Below are 18295 nucleotides of genomic sequence, written 5' to 3' on the forward strand. Positions count from 1 at the left end.
ATGGAGGTGTACATAATTATGATGGGCATCGATAGAATAAAAGCAAGTAGACTTTTTTTCTATTGAAATTGGGAGACATAAAAACTAAAGGTCATGGGATAAGGATAAAAGGAAAAAGTTTAACGGGAACATAAGGGGAACCTTCATGTGTAGTTGTGAGAGTGTGAAATGAGCTGCCAGGTGCATTGGTGAATACAAGCTTGATTTTTACATTTAAGAAAAATTTGGACAGTTTCATGGATGGGACAGGTATGGAGGGATATGGTCTGGTTGCATGTCAGTGCGATGAGGCAAGAACCTTGGCTGTGTGGATACAAAATTGGCTTGCCTACAGAGAGTGGTAGTGGATGGAAAGTATTCTGCCTAGATCAATGACAAGTGAAGTTCCAGAGGAATTTGATCTGGGACCCCTGCTCTTTGTGATTTTTATAAGTGACCTGAATGAAGAAGTAGAGGGATGTGCCAATAAGTTTGCAGATGATGCAGAGGTTGGAGGGGTTATGGATAGTGTTGAAGGCTGTCGTAGGATACTGAAAGATATAGACAGGATGCAAAGTTGAGCGGAAAATTGGCAGATGGAGTTCAATCCAGTAATGTTGCGGCTCTATAAATCTCTGGTGAGACCACACTTAGAATGCTGAACGGCCTGTTTCTGACCTATAGTGTTCTATGGTTTGATGGCTGTATTCTCAATCTAAAATTACCATTTTCTACTTAATTGTTACCATAAGTATTTGAGACCCTGCACAACAACTTGATCATGGACAGTTTCTTTAGATGTCAAAGACAACCATCATAGGAGCATTTAATTCTGTGCCACTAATGGTGATGGTGAGAAGAGAGGTCAAATCTTGAATCATCAAGAAGTGCTTTAAGCTCATCAAGGAGGAATAAGGGTTAGAAAAGATTAATGAAGGGGTTTCAGAGAATAGATGCCTGACATGGGGTTATTGGAACAGGAAGTGGTCACGACACCAGAAATGGAAGAGATCAAAGTTGTAGGGCTGGAGGAGGTTACAGAGATAGGAAGAGTAAGACAATGTAGAGAAATGGCGACATGAATAGCACAGCAGTTAGCACAATGCTATTGTAGTGCCAGTGACCTGGGTTGGAATCTGGAGCTGTCTGTAAAGAGTTTCTACATTCTCCATGTATCCATGTGGGTTTTCTCTGAGCGCCTCAGTTTTCCTCCCACCCTCCAAAAAATGCACAGGTTTGGTAGGCTGATTGGGTGTCATTGGGTGACACAGGTTTCATGGGCCAGAAAGGACTTCTACCGTGCTGTATTGGTAAAATCATTAAAATTTAAATTTTGAAAATGTACAAATTCACAAGGCTGAGAATCTTTAAACCACTGAACAAAGACATATATTTGGACATTTACAGATACTCCAAATAAGATGCAAATATTTGAACAAATCCATATCCATTCAGGAAAAGAAAACAATCTTGTGATTGCTTTAAAATTCTTTTCATTCATTGGATGTCTGCTTGTGATACTTTGGCTAAAAAGTTGGGACAATTTGAAGGAAGGTTTGAAGGAGATATAATTGAGATGTATAAAATCATAAAAGCCCTGGAGTGTGTAGAGAGCATGGGTCTTTTGCCCAGAGTGGTCAATAACCAGATCATTTAAGTTTGAGTTAATTGGTGGAAGGATTAGAGAAGAGCTGAAGGATGGGTATGGGGTGAAGATTCTGATGAGGCTGAATCTTAATAGCCAAGGGCTGAGGTGGCAATAATCTTCACTCTTCACATTTACAATTTACTTCAGTGTGCAATGATGTGCTCTGACATATAACCTGAGAAATGGCATGAGGCCAGATCGTTCTTCTGCAGCCAGGCCACGATAGGCTATATGGCCTCATCCTGTTCCATAGATATCTTCTATGTCAACTGAAATATTGTAAACTTGGTTTTTTTTTGGAAATTTTCTGTTGAAATGTTCTTTTTCTATGTGAACTGAAATATCAGAAATTGTTTATTACTTATTAAAACTCTCAGGATGAAAATATCCATTCAGTTTATGGATCAATAGAAGACTCCACTAAAAATGTTCAAGTATGTGGTACAACAATGTTGTGGCCATTACAGAGACTTGATTGGCTAACGCAGGTACTGGGGTTGAAGTGTTTTAAAAGGAATTGGATGGGTGGTAAGTGGGGGGAGGGGGGGAAGTAGCATTACTAGTTAGGGATATTATCACAGCTACAGAAAGGGAGGACACTGCTGAGGGAGTGTCTACTGAGCTGGTGTGGGTGGAAGACACAAAAAGGAAGGGAGCTATCACTGTATTAGGGGTAATCTATAGGCTCCCAATTACCCCTTGAGACACCAAGGAGCAGGTAAGCAGGTAGATTTTGGATAGTGCAGGAAATACAGGGTTGTTGTTATGGGAGACTTCAACTTCCCAAACATTGACCGGCACTTCCTCACTGCAAGAAAGATAGATGGGACTGAATTTGTTGGATGTTTTCAAGATTCCTGATGCAGAATGCAAACCAGCCAACTAGAGGAGAGGCCATACTCAATCTAATTCTGGGTGATGAACCTGGTCAGGTGGTGGACTTCTCTGTGGCTGAGCATTTTGTTGAAATTGACCACAACTCCCTGAGCTTTAGCATAGCTATGGATAAGGGTAAAAGCAAACAAAATGGGAAAGTGTTTAATTGGGGAAGGGCTAATTAGGAAGATACGAGGCAGGAACTTGCGAGAGTAAATTGGAAACAGGAGTGTTCAAATGTGAATGTACAGAACTAATGTGAAGGAAGTTTAGGGACCACGTGCTGGGTTCAGGATAGGTTTGTCCCAGTGGAGCAGGGAAAAGTTGGTAGGAAAAGGGAACTGTGGTTGATGAAACAGGTGAGGCACAGCCAGTTAAGAGGAAGAAGGAAGCAGAAAACAGGAAGGGCTCATAAGAAATATATGGTGTCATGTAGGATGAAGGAGAACCCCAAGGTGTACTATGCACATGTAAAGAACAGAAGGATGACGAGAATGAAGCTGGGCTGCTTAAGGTTAAAGGAAGCAGCATGTGCCTGGAGGCGGAAGAGGTTGGTGAGGTCATTAACAAATACTTTGTTTCAGTATTCACAAGAGAAAAGGATTTGGATACGCATGAGGTCGGAATAGAACAGGCATGTGTGTTGGACAATGTTGACATTGACAAAGAGTAAGTGATGGACTTTCTTAAAAACATTAAGATTGATTAAGTCCCTGGGGGCCAGATGCAATTACCCCAGGGGTCTGTGGGAAGTGAGGGAAGAGATAGCTGAGACAGTGGCTACAATCTTTGAATCCGCATTGACAGTAGGGGAGGTGCCAGAGGATTGGAGAGTGGCAAATGTGGTCCCCTTGTTGAAAAAATGTAATAGGAGAATCCTGAGAATTATAGACTGATGAGTCCCAAACGAGTGGGCAAACGATTGGAGAGTATTTCTAAGGAATGGATCTATGAGTATTTGGAGAAATTCAGTCTACTCAAGAATAGTCAGCCTGGCTTTGTGAAGGTAAGGTCGTGCCACATAAGATTAACTGAGTTTTTAAGGAGGTAACAAAGGAAGTTGATGTGGGTAAGGTGGTAGATGTGGTTTATATGGATTTTAATAAGGGACTTGACAAGGTCCCCCATTAGAGACTCATTCAGAAAGTCATGAGGCATGGAACCTTTGCTGTGTGGATAAAAAAAAAAATTGGCTTGCAAGTAGAAAGCAGAGTAGCAGTGGAAGGAAAGTATTCTGCCTTGAGGTCAGTGACTAGTGGAGTTCCGCAAGGATCTGCTCTGGGATCCCTGCTCTTTGTGATTTTTATAAATGACCTAGATGAAGAGGGAGAAGGATGGGTCCATATGTTTGCAGATAATACAAAGGTTGGAGGAGTTCTGGGTGGTATTGAAGGTTGTCATAGGTTGCAAGATATAGGCAGGATGCAGAGTTAGGTGGAAAAATGGCAGATGAATTTCAATCCAGATAATCATGAGATGATGCATTTGGAAGGACAAACCAGAAGGCTGAGTACAGGATTAATGGTCGGTTACTTAAGAGTGTGGATGTACAGCGGGATCTTGGGGGTCCAAATCCATATATCCCTCAAGGTTGCCCCGCAGATTGATAGGAGAGTTAAGAAGGCCTTGTAGTGGGCCTATGGGATATTGGGCTTCATTAATAAGGAGATTGAGTTCATGAGTCAAAGACTCTACAAATCTCTAGTGACACCACTCGAGTGAGTATTAAATTCAGTTTTGGTCACATTATAGGAAGGATGTGGAAGCTATGGGGAGGGTGCAAAGGAGATTTACCAGGATGCTGCCTGGATTGGAAATTAAGTCTGATAAGGCAAGGTTAGCAGAGCTGGGACTCTTTCTCTTTGAGGCGTAGAAGGATGAGAGGATATTTAACAGAGGTCTACAAGATTGAGAGGCTTAGATAGGATGGAGAGCCAGGGCCTTTTTCCCAGGGCAGGAATAACAAACACCAGTGGACATGTGAACAAAGTGAAAGGAGAGAAGTTTAGGGGAGACATCAGAGGTAAGTTTTTTACTCAGAGAGTTGTGGGTGCCTGTAATGCCTTGCCAGGGGTGGTGGTGGAGGCTGAAACATTAGGGCCATTTAAAAGACACTTAGACAGGCACATGGATGGAACAAAACTGAGGGTTAAAGAGTAGGGAGGGTTCAGCTTTTTAAAGAATATATGGGTAAGCTCAATATTGAGGGCTGAAGGGCCTGTTCTATGCTGTAGTGTTCTTTGTTCTATGCTATATTCTCACTATGATTGAATTAATTAGTCAAGGTAATTTATTTATTGTGGATATACACCTGCAGTCCAATCTGTTGATCCCCTCACTATGATGGCATTTATTGCTCTCATGATCTCTCCATTGTCAATATCCATCCATTATAACTCCAGCAACTTGGACAACAACCAGGCAGCACCACAGATAAATGTCACATTAACCAATGAGCCAAGAAGATATTACTAACAGTAGAGGAGGAACAGGCTGGAACATCTTCAACACAACTTGCTGAGGTGCCACCTTTATAAGATTGGAAAGATGATGAAAGGGTTCATGGGGAAGTTGCCAAGAATCAGTATCTGTTTGGGAGGGAGACAAAACCAGGGCCCTCAAGCAGGAGCTAATAAATGTTACAGGGAAGTCAGTAGAAACATATTTACAAAGAGCAGGAGGAATTTGGAACTCGTTCCTACACAGAGTGTCTGAAGTGGTTAGAAGGATGCCTTGAAGTAAAAGTTGGATAAACACCAGGGAATCAAGGAGTAAATAGACTGGGTAATAGGGTGGGATGAAGAGTGATGGGGGGAGGTTTGTGTGGAGCACAAACGCTGGTACAAATCTGAAACCCCTTTTTCTGTGCTGTCTGCTCTGTACAATTCTTTGTAAATACCTTTCCACCACCTTGTGCCACAATTTTGCCACGATCTCTGACATCCTCAACCAAAGCAAGGAACACTCTAAGGTTAAAAGGAAAATGAGATTTAATTGCATATTAAAGAAATTATATATGCTTTTTAAGAACTGAAAATGGTTTTCCCAGGGTGCATTTCATTGAACTTGGCCAAGCCAATCTCACAGGTCCTTGGGATGTTGACCATGTGGAGTTTGCGCATGCTCCCTGTGACCACATGGCTTTTCCCCAGGGGCTCCAGTTTCCTCTGATGACCTGAACATATGCAAGTTGCCAGATTAATTGGCCGCAGTGTGTGGGTGAGTGCTGGAATCTAGGACAGGATGATACGAATGTGGGGAGATTTAAAAAAAATAGAAATAATGTAGGACTGGTGTGAATGAAGATGGTGATAATATGGCTGGCACAGACTGAGTGAGTTAGAGGACCTGATTACCTCTATGATTCCATAATAATCCCATGCTTTGCTGATGTTGAGTTTTTACAAAATGTGTTGTGGTCAATCAGGGGAATAGCCCTGTCATTATCCAGGCAACACAACAATGCGGCAGTGTTAGAGGTACTATTTGCCCTGTTTTTTTTTGGAGAATTTGAGCATCACTGGCAAAGCCTTTCCCAAACTTTATTGCCTATCTCTAATTGCCCTTGATCTGGAGTCACATTTGGGCCAGACTGGCAAAAGATTGCAGATTTCCTTCCTTGAAGGAGGTTAGCGAACCAAATAGTTTTACAACAATCTCATATTCTGAGATCTTTATTATTAAGTTCAACATTGTTTTTTTTAATTTCAGAATATTTTTGAAAATTTCATTTTTCATTTGCATCAATATGTACATATAAATTCTTCATAACAATACAATGAAAATTATATATAATTTTTTTCTTTTTATCCCCCTCCCCCCACAAAGAAAAAGAAGAGAGAGAAAAAAGAGAAAACACCTGAATTTATTTATCATTCACTAACATATTATTCTATCCTGTACATATTAATTGGGAGGAATGGGTGTTATGGACGACATGGATGGACTCTTCCTGATGAAATCCATATATGGTAATTTCAGATTTTTAATTGAATATAAGCTGCATGGTTGCTGCAGTGAGATCGTAAGCCCAGGCATCTGGGTTACCAGCCAGTAATACATCCAGTTCAGACAGGCAAAATGGAATTCTCCCACAGTGTCTTGATAAATACTTTTCACAAGCAAGTGATTAATGTAACCTAATGTTGCAAGAGGAATTTTAAAATGACAAGTCTTGGTTAAGACAATATTGTGGCTTGCTTTGGGAATATGACTTGGACTTGGTGCAGAGTTCATCTCAGCATATTTTGCAGTCTGGGCCATGTACACACCCCTCAATGTCACATCCCACATACACACATTGACACCTGCACAACTGAACAAAAACACACACACATTAACACAGAAACAGACACTGACACACACACACACACACACACACACACACACACACACACACACACACACACACACACACACACACATCCATGCAAAGGACACACAAACAAAGATAAATACACTCACAGACACACACACAAATGTGGACAGACACATACACTTAAGACACTGAAACACGCACAGACACACAGACCACATATACGCAGACAGACACTCAGACAGATTCACTCACACACAGATTCACTCACACCACGTCCTGTACATTAAATGAAGATGTGTCCCAGAAGAGTTGATTGGGCAGCCTATTACACATTGAAAACTAGTGCTTTACAGCATTTGTATTATGTTTTAGTTCAGATAGCACTCTCTGTGTCTGAATGTTATGCTTCACTCCACTTTTATGGGACATAATTTAGCCTGACACTATGAAATCGTAGAAAATAGGTGCAAGAGCAGACAATTTGACCCTTCAAGCCTGCTCCACCATTGAGTATGATCATGGCTGATTACATGACTTCCATGTGTGCTGCCTGACCAGTGAGAGGTCAAATTGAACACCATTTAGCTCCTTGAGGGGTCATTTTATATGTAATTCTCCTAAAACATACTGAAGAGTACATCTCACCTAGCCATCAGCTCCTTGGTTTGGTCTGTCAAGATGGCACTGTCTGCCTTCAGCATGATAGCAAGAGCAGAGACAACACCTGCCTTGATCAAACGCTTCACCCGCTGCATCACAAAGTCCTTTTTATCCTGGAACAGCAAGAGCTGTCATCAGTTTCCAGCTGCAATCATCAATCATTCTCTTCTTCAGAGACAATGGGCTGCATTCTCCTCACACCCTCCCACACTCATCTCTCCCCACGCGCGCCCTCCCTGCATGCTCCCCTCCTCGCATGCAGCCCTCCCTGCACACACCGCTCCCCACATCCTTCCCTGCACACAGCTTCCCCACACTCATCCTTCCACTGCACTCACCCCTCCCCTCACTCACCCTCACCCCTCCTTGAACTCACCCCCCTATCACGTACCCCTCTCTGACTCATCGCCCCATTCACACACCCCATCCTAGATGGAACCTTCTCCAAATTCACCACACACCCCACCCCGCCCGCTCATACCCCTCCCCCTCCCTGAATGCACACACTTCCCCCACACAAACATGCATTTGCACATGCAGAATTCCAATTAATTTTCTTGGTCTCTAAACTATTTCTGGGAGGTGATCAGGCCTCAGAGGTTAGATCCTATGAATCAGGCTGGTACAGCATAGGAGGAAGTCAGCTGAATTTGCATCAGCCTTCAGTGCACACTATGCTTCCAGCTACAGGAGCTGTAGCAATCTGACTCATGAGGAGCATCTTATCGGCTAATCTCTTACTAAAGTTCTGTGTGTGTGTGTGTGTGTGTGTGTGTGTGTGTGTGTGTGTGTGTGTGTGTGTGTGTGTGTGTGTGTGTGTGTGTGTGTGTGTGTGTGTGTGTGTGTGTGTGTGTGTGTTTGTGTGTGTGTGTGTGCGCGCGCGCGCGCGGACTTTTGTATATTTGATTTTTTTCAAAAATATACATAATAAAATCTCAATATCACAATATATTAAACTTTTTCTTACAAACAACAACAAAAACAAAACAGTTCCTCCTCTGCTTCCTCCTTCCCTCCTCCTTTCAATACATACAGATCAGGACACCATTAGAATTTGCATATCGTTTAAATATATAGAATATATTTGGTGAAATCACATTTGGATATGTATAATAGTAACATTTATAGTCTTTTTTTTAAATTACTGTATTTGGGCCCCTATATCATCCAGGAATTCGTGCCAGATCTTTACACAAGTGTTATATTTATTCTTTAAGTTAGATGTGTTCTTTTCCATAGGTTTACAACTGTTCATTTCTGCAGTCCATCGTGCTATAAGTAGAGTGGAGTCAGACATCTAAGTGATCGCAATACATTTTTTTGCTACAGCCAGTGCTATTTTTATAAATGAGATTTGATATTTATTCAATTTTTGCATATTTCCATAAAATTACCTTGGAGATATAGCTCCAGGTCGCCCGTGAAGGCCATTCCTGTTATCTGTGATGTCTTGCCAAAATGGCCTCACCTTCACATATGACTATGTAGCATGTAGAAAAGTTCCTGTCTCAGTCCCACATCTGAAACATATGTCTGATATTTCTGCTTTTGATCTATGTAATTTCTGTGGGGTAAGATATGACTGGTGTAAAAAATTATACTGAACCAATCCATATCTTGCATTTATAATTGATGTCATGCTGTCCTTATACCAATCTGACCAGCTTCTTTCTGAAAACACCACACCCAAGTCCAAGTTCCATTTTTCCCTTGATCTCTGTAACCCTGGTTTTGCACTTTTGCTCAGGAGAGCATAGTACATTTTTGTTATCAAATTGGGTGCATTCCCCATCCAAACCGTTTGTTCAGTTTCACTAATTTCAGGTGGGGTCAGCTTTCTCTTGAGAATGATCTAAGCTGGAGAAAACAAAAGAAGGTCCCATTGGCCACTCTGTATTTGTGTTTTAGTTGTTCAAAGGACATGAGTTCCTTCTGTATAGCAGTCTTATCCTAGTAATTCTAATTTATATAATTTTGTGTAATATTGTCTAAAGATGTCATTGATTTCCTTTAGTTTATATGCTAGAGTTCCTATCTTTGTCTTTGTAGCAGTTATCATTCTTGATGACTCCTCCTACCTGAATTTGCCAAGTTAAGACTTTATGCACCCATTCACCTAACTCAGTATTGTTGTTTAGTTTTTAATATAGCCTTTTCTGTTTTATATGTTTGTATTGTATTATATCTTAGCTTTTTATTCTCCAGTAATCTGTATTCTTCTTGTAGTCCTGTTCTTTGATTTTTTTAAATAATTCTATAATATCTTTCTCCAAGCTGTTTAATTCTGCCATATATTCTCTCTTTATATTCTTTGTATAGGATATCATTTTCCCCTTAAATATGCTTTGAGCATATCCTATATCAAAAAACTATTAATGGTAGACGGCTGATTTGTTTGGCAAAATATTTCTATATGTCTCTTTATAAATGTGCAGAAATCTGTTCTTTTTAGTTGCATGGTATTAAGATGGCATCTGTATATATTTTCTTGCTTTTCCATTATTGCAATAGTTAATGTTAGAGGTGAATGATCTGTTCCTCTAGGTATTCTGTTACTCTACTTCTACTTTTTAACTGGGCAGACATTAAAAATAAGTCAATCCTTGTATGTTAATTGTGCACCCTTTAGTAAAAGGAGTAGTCTCTCTCTGTAGGATTTAATTGCCTCCATATATCGATAAGATTTAGATCCTTCATATACAAAATTGTGGTTTTTGCCTCTTTCACTCTCATTAGTATTCTTGCAGATTTATCTAGTATTGAGTCCAAGCAAAAATTAAAATATTCTCTGACTAATATATTTTATATTTCCTCTGCTGTTTTTAAGAATATATCTTTCATAAAGGCTTCATCATCATAACTTGGGGCATAAATAATTCTCCATAATTTTTACAATATGCCATTACATACCTTCTGGCATGGTCAATCGATGAACCTTCTATTAATACTAGTGTATTTTTATTAATTAGAATTGCTACCTGTAACAGAATATGTTGTGTTTTATATTGTATATAGATACGATTTTGGGAGATAAAGCATGGCAGTTTTTTTTAAGTGTAGGTCACATACAAACATTTCAAAACAGATCTAATTTAAAATACTGGAGATCTGCTCAAGTTAGACTGCCCACCTCCAAGTGCCTTTGCAAAAACTTTGAAGAGTGCCCAAGGGACTTCACTAATGGATTATTGATTTGAAAGAATTCATCAGGCTGTCTGAGTGCTGTTTGCTGTTCTATGAGGGTCATATGGTTTTTGCAAGCAGAGAGGGAGTAAAACAGGTTTTTCTCTGAGTGAGGGAGTTTTACAGTCAGCAACAGCAGCTGGGACTGGAACAGAACAAGCTTAGTTCAGCCTGGTCAAAGCCCTTGTGGTCCATACAAGAAGAGAGGACTGGCTGCCTAATGTTTCACTTGAAAAAAGAAAAAATCAAAAAGGAACTCTGTGGTGACCTGAAAGAAAGAGGTTATCATCTCGAAACCCCTGATGGGGCAAGTTTCGTCAGCAAGACACTGATGTGGCAGAAATCAGTTTTGTGGGTGTCCAGCGAACAATAGAACAATAGATCTCTCTCTGAAAACTGAGAAGTAAATGAGTGGTAACCATTTACTTTTCAAGCACCAAAGCCTGGTGAAATTCAGAAACATTAAATTCTGTGCACAGTATAAGAATTGCCTGCAACCAGTGAATTTGGAGGAGTGGAGAAGTGAGATTGGATTGTGAATTAAAGAACTTTTCTAAACTTACACACACATTACATACACATGAGCTTAGAATTTAAGTAAGTTAATAGTGATAAGTTAAGATTGATCTTGTTTTCATATTTAAAGATAATTAAAAGCAACCTTTGTTTAAGTAACCATTTGTCTTGGTGAATATCTATTGCTGCTGAGTTTTGGGGTCATCTGGGCTCATAACACTAACCTTCTTGCTTTAAACCAAAGGAAGTCAATATTATTTGTCCCAACCATCCTCTTTTTAATTATCATATTCCAATTTGGTAATATGAATTTCCTGTAGAAAAATTATATCTGCTTTTAATTTCTTTAGGTAAGCCAAGACCATTTTACTTTTTACCATCCCATTTAACCCATTAATATTAAAACTAATAAACTTTAATCTTTTTATCCATACAATTTTTCAAACAAATATTGTATAACAATAAATTTTTTCCATTATTAAAGTAATACTGTAACATTTCCCTATTAAGAAACATACATATTTCCCCTTTAAGAAACACACACACATCCCTAGCTCTGACAGTGACGTAAACAATAGAACATCAAAGACTGTGATAAAAGCTTACAGAATCTTCCAAAGATGAAGAACTCTTCCCTTTAGCAGGATCTTCTAAAACCCATCCTCTCCCGATGCCATTTTTCCCCTTTAAATTGGGGTCCCCACCGTGCCACTTTCCTCACCACCTTTCTTTCTTTCCAGAGCTCTCCATGTATATTACAAAGATTTTTCTTTTTTTATTACAAAAATAGGTTAGTAAAATAGATAATCTTAATTAGTATAATATAACCCACCCCAATCTCCTTAACAAAAAAACTCAGACTATCCCTATTTCCACAAACTGTTGGAGCACGTACAAAGATTAAAATATCTTAATACAACATTAGTTTTTTTAAAATCCAAAAAATAAAATTAACATATACTAAGACCCATATATTTTAAATATGGATCCCACATTTTAATAAAAAAAGAATAATTATCATGTAATCTATATGATCTATATGCTATTTTTTCTAAAGAAATACAAGATTTTAATTCATTATGCCACCGCAACATACTAATCTCTACTTCATCTTACCATGTTACTCAATACATTTTCTCGCAACAGCTAAAATTAAATGGATAAAGGCAATCTGACATTTATCCATTTTCAAATCCCTTAAATTAATCATGAACCCTAATAAAAATAGTAAACAGTCAAACAATAATTGAATATTATACAACCGTTCTAAAAATTCTCTAACTTTTAACCAAAAATTTTACACCTTTTCACATAACCATACCGAATTGGGTCCAAAGAGAGAGCATGTCAATTGGCCAAAAAAGTACCTCAACTGAAGACTGGGAACAGTTCAAGATGCAGCAAAGGAGGGCAAAGGGATTAATCAAGAGAGCAAAAATAAATTACGAAAGTAAGCTTGCGGCAAATATAAAAACCGACTGCAAAAGCTTTTATAAATATGACAAGAGGAAAAGATTGGTGAAATCCAGAGTAGGTCCTTTGCAGTCGGAATCAGGGGAATATATAATGGGGAATAAGGAAATGGCAGACCAATTAAATTCTTACTTTAGTTCTGTTTTTACAAGAGAGGATACAAATAACCTCCCAAGGATGTTGGGAAACATAGAGACTAATGCAAGGGAGGAGCTGAAAGAAATCAGTATCTCTAAGGACATGGTCTTGGGGAAATTGATGGGATTGAAGGCAGATAAATCCCAAGGGCCTGATAATCTACATCCTAGGGTACTTAAGGAAGTGGCCATTCAGATAGCAGATGCTTTAAGAATTATTTTCCAGAACTCGATAGACTCAGGATCAGTACCCATGGATTGGAGGGTAGCTAATGTTACCCCACTATTTAAAAAGGGGGGGGTAGAGAAAAAGTGGGGAATTATATGCCGGTGAGCCTTACATCAGTAGTGGGCAAAACAATGGAATCCATTATTAAGGATGTAATAGCAGAGCATATGACTAGCAGAGAAGGGATCGGATGGAGTCAACATGGATTTACAAAAGGTAAATCGTGCTTGACAAATCTATTGGAATTCTTTGAGATGGTGACAGGTAAAATAGATGGGGGAGAGCCAGTGGATGTGGTGTACCTGGACTTCCAAAAAGCTTTCAATAAGGTCCTGCATAAATGACTGGCTTCCAAAATCAAGGCTCATGGGATTGGGGGCAAAGTATTGATGTGGATTGAGAATTGGCTGGCAGGTAGAAGACAGAGAGTTGGGATAAATGGCTCGTTTTCTGAGTGGCAGGCAGTGACTAGTGGGGTGCCACAGGGATCTGTACTGGGACCCCAGCTGTTCACAATTTACATTAATGATCTGGATGAGGGGATTGGATGTAATATCTCCAAATTTGCAGATGACACTAAGCTAGGAGGGGTTGTGTGCACGGAAGAGGGGTTCAGGAAGCTCCAGTGTGATTTGGATAAATTGAGGGACTGGGCAGATACATGGCAAATGCACTAAAATGTGGATAAATGTGAGGTTATCCACTTTGGTAATACAAACCGGAGGGCAGATTACTATTTGAATGGCAATAGATTAAGAGATGGGGAAGTGCAGAGAGACCTAGGGGTACTTGTACATCAGTCTCTGAAGGCGAGCATGCAGGTACAGCAGGCGATTAAAAAGGCAAATGGTATGTTGGCCTTCATATCAAGAGGGTTTGAGTATAGGAACAAGGATACCTTACTGCAGCTGTACAGGGCCTTAGTGAGACCCCACCTGGAGTATTGTGTGCAGTTTTGGTCACCTGATCTAAGGAAGGATGTTCTTGCAATGGAGGGAGTGCAGAGGCGATTCACCAGGCTGATACCTGGAATGGCAGGAATGACTTATGAGGAAAGATTGCGCAAATTGGGATTGTACTCGCTGGAGTTTAGAAGATTGAGAGGGGATCTCATAGAGACATATAAAATTCTGGCAGGACTGGACGGAATGGATGCAGATAGGATGTTTCCAATGATGGGAAAATCCAGAACCCGGGGCCAAGGTTTGAGGATAATAGGCAAACTATTTAGGACCGAGATGAGGAGGAATTTCTTTACCCAGAGGGTGGTGAATCTGTGGAATTCATTGCCACAGAGGGCAGTAGAGGCAGGTTCATTAAATATATTTAAGAGGGAATTAGATCTATTTCTTCAGTATAAGGGTATTAAAGATCACAGAGAGAAGGCGGGGACGGGGTACTGAACTTTAAGATCAGCCATGATCTCGTTGAATGGCGGAGAACGCTCGAAGGGCCGAATGACCTACTCCTGCTCCTATCTTCTATGTTTCTATGAATGTTCAAAAAAAGTCCCTTTTTTTCCTCCACACCGGAAACATAAATCTGAATCCCTAAATCCATATCTTTTCAACTTCTCTGGTGTCAAATATAATTGATGTACAAAATTATAATTAACTAAATTATACCTTACATTAATCAATTTAGTTACCGTATTTTCACATATCTTTAACCAATCATCCTCCAATATAGTAATTTGTAATTCTTTTTCCCATTTACTTTTTATTCTAAAAACATCAAATTTCTTCATCTTGTAATAAACTATATATTTCTGAAATAATCCTTTTTTTCAAAGAGTCTGTAATTATTTTTTCAAATCTAGACAAATTAGGAAGTTTAATTTTTTTTCCTAAATTATCTTTTAAAAAAACTTGCATTTGATAATAAGCAAATATTGAATTCATTGAAATATGAAATTTTTCTTGCAATTGAATAAAAGAAAGAAAACTTCATTTCTCAAAAAAGATCCTCTACCCTTTTAATACCTTTTGAATCCCATTCCTTTAAATAATAACTATCCATTGAAAATGGTTTAATCTTATTTCTATATATAGGAGTCTGACCAGTAAATTTACCCTTAGATCCAATTAAACAATCTCTTTTATACCAAATATCAATTAAATGTCAAAATACTAGAACACTAAAAAACTTCAAAAAATTTAGTCTCCACCTATATATAAAAGAATTCACATCACTTTCTGAAAGTTGACTTAATTCTTCTCAGACCCATATATGAGTTCCCCCCCCTCTAACATTCGATTAATAAATTTCAATTGAGCTGCCTCATAATAATTTTCAAAATTAGGTAACTGAAGGCCTCCTAATGTATATTTCCAAGTCAATTTTTGCAGTGGAACTCTAGATAATTTACTCTTCTACAAAAATAAACGAATAGCCAAATTTAATTCCTTAAAAAAAGATTTTGGTAAAAAACAAGGAATAGACTGAAAAATATATTGTATTCTTGGAAAAACATTAATCTTGATACAATTCATCTTTCCTATTAAGGTTAATGGTAAATCTTTCCACTTCTTCAAATCTGCTTTAACTTTCTTAACAAGGGTACATAATTCAACTGATATAATTGATTATAATCTACATTTATTACAACTCCTAAATACTTTATCTTTTCAGACCAACAAAACTGAGCAATCTGCTTACACTCCAAATAATTATCCTTTGAAACAGGTAACAATTCACTCATATTCCAATTAATTTTATAACCAGACATCTGTCCATAATGTTACAAACTTGTGTGTAAATGAACTAAAGATTGTTTAGGATCTGTTAAATAAATTAATACATCATCCGCAAATAAATTAATTTTATATTCATCCTCCCCTACAGTAATACCTTTAATATTAATATTTTGTCTAATAGATTGAGCTAAAGGTTCAATCACTAAAGCAAACAAAGTTGGAGACAATGGACAACCCTGTCTCGTTGATCTTGATAAAGTAAATGAAGATGATATTACTCCATTTGTCACAACCCGAGCTAAATAATTATTATATAGAGCTTTTACCCATCTAATAAAAACTGGACCAAATTTAAAATGTTTTAAAAGTTTAAATAAAAAATGCCATTCAACAAGATCAAATGCTTTTTCTGCATCCAAAGCCATTACCAAAAGTAAATCACTTTGTTCTCTTGAAGCATTAATTAACAATATTAATTTAACATTATCAGCTGAATAACAACTTGGAATAAATCCTGCTTGATCTACATGAATTAACTTTGGTAAAATACTTCACTATCCTATTTCCCAATAGTTTAGTTACAATTTTATAATCAACATTTAATAAAGAAATTGGTCTATACGAAGCTACTTTTAGTGGATCTTTCTTTGGAAAAACCGTAATCAATGCTCTAGAACACACATGTCAAACTCTGGCCCGCGGGCCAAATTTGGCCCGCGATATAATTATATTTGGCCCGCAAGATCATATTAAATATATATACATTAGAGTTGGCCCGCTGGCCACCGCGCCAGTATAGCGCATGCACACTGAAGGTGAAAATGAAGATGCCGGAGGTGTGGAGGGATCTCAGAGTCCAGAATCCCGAGGATCGGAGCGCCGCACTCAGCCCGCCCGGCTCCCGGACACACAGACACGGCTGGAGTTGGGGACCATCCTCGCTGGGTCTGCACTTCAGCGGCGACGCCGGACCAAACGTCTCGTTGGCGATGCCTTCCCCCTCGCTCCGTGCGTGGTGGACCCTGCCTCCCGCTCCTTTTGTTGGAGACGAGCCCGGCGCCGTGAGATTGCAGTTTAATCCCTCTCCAACCATGGGAGGGGGGTGGGAGCAACGCGCTCTTCTCAGCCAATTCCTCCACCGCCCCGGATGCCGGCGTTTCAACGGGGGGTTCGGGTGCCTTCGTCAGGCGACCGACCTGTTGGTCCAAGACAAGGGGAGAGCGTACAAACTCCACACAGACAGCACCTGAACTTGGGTGAACGTGGAGCTGTGACCCCACATTCCACATCAGGACTGTGTGTAAGATTGGGAGCAGTGAGATGTTTTGTTCCTGTGATTTAAGCCTTTCTTGGGGTGGGGGGGGGGGTCCTTCTCTGACCACTTGCCTAACAATTAACCTAATCAGATGTGGAGTTACCACAATTCAACAGTTCTCAACCTTTTTCTTTCCACTCGCGTCCCTGTGCCATTGGTGCTCTGTGATTAGTAATGGATTGCTTAAGGTAGTCTGTGGGTGGAAAGAAAAAGTTTGAAGACCACTGCTTTAATCATCCCTCATTGACTCGTCATGTGCACGGTTTCAGACGCTAAAGGAAATGGGCCAATGACAATGACAATGAAAGAGTTTATCCAAAACTATTATTAAACATTTATTTTAATAAGAAAAAGTTTAACATTACATATGTTGAAAGAAGAGAAAACATGCAGATGTTGTTGAAAATTTTCAATAAATATTTAGTTCGGTCCTCGACTTAGTCCAAGTTTTTAATTTTGGCCCTCCGTAAATTTGAGTTTGACACTCCTGCTCTAGAGAAAGATTCTGGAAGAAGATTTTTTTTTTAGCAGCAAAAACAAGACAGCTCAGTACCATGAAATAGAAAAGAGATACACTCTTCAGTTAGTCCCATTACAAAATGGTCTTTGATCTTCTTATCTAGCAGCTCAAATCTTTTCACAAGGTTCATAAAAAGTCTTCCACTTCTTTATTCTTGGAAATGTGTCGATTACCTTCTGGGACGTCAACCCTCAGCATCGCTGGGTAAATCATTGAATATTTTAAGTTTTTGGATAGCAGTTGTCCCTTTACCTCATCAAATTCTTTTCTTTGTTTGACCAAGGCAGGGCTAAAGTCCTGAAAAGACATTACTTTTTCATTTTCCATCAATAATGGGCCATTGTTATTTTTTGAATATTATTATGCTTCTCCCAAGACCGCATCCCACTCCCAACAACTTACCAGGACTAGTCGTGGTCTTGGTCTGAGGGACAATTGAGTCCTTTCAATTTGCAGCTTTGCGCTTATCTTGTTTTGTCCTAGCATTTGTGGATCTATGTTTCAAAGAATCTCACCATGTCTTTCCACTCGATTCCTTCTCTCAATCCAATGATTCTTACATGGTTGATTCTGCTGAAATTTTCAATATGGTCAATCTTGTCCATCAATCATTTTCTGTCTTTTTCTTCTTCGGCTTTTAACCTGTCTTTTGTTTTGTCCAGCTCAGCCTTACTTGAGTCATTCGTTCCTTTAAATGTTCCACGATTTATTTAATTTCTGGCATGTCTCTTATCGCTGATTCAAC

The 18295-nt window shown here is 39.1% G+C and overlaps 1 protein-coding gene across 3 annotated transcripts in view; it reads right to left on the minus strand.

Moving 5' to 3' along the window:
• Positions 1-18295, minus strand: part of unc45b (unc-45 myosin chaperone B) — a 98740-nt gene that overhangs the window by 19852 nt on the left and 60593 nt on the right. For 2 of the 3 annotated variants that reach the window (XM_069922069.1, XM_069922062.1), the window contains exons 14-15: positions 7467-7594; positions 5403-5469 (exon numbers count right to left, since the gene is read on the minus strand). The exons of the other annotated variant lie outside the window; for it this stretch is intronic. In XM_069922069.1, the coding sequence (XP_069778170.1) occupies positions 5403-5469; positions 7467-7594 (195 nt within the window). The remainder of the gene's footprint in view (positions 1-5402; positions 5470-7466; positions 7595-18295) is intronic. 3 annotated transcript variants of the gene reach the window in all.

Source organism: Narcine bancroftii, chromosome 1 (assembly GCF_036971445.1).
Source record: "Narcine bancroftii isolate sNarBan1 chromosome 1, sNarBan1.hap1, whole genome shotgun sequence".
NCBI classification, from domain to species: Eukaryota; Metazoa; Chordata; class Chondrichthyes; order Torpediniformes; family Narcinidae; genus Narcine; species Narcine bancroftii.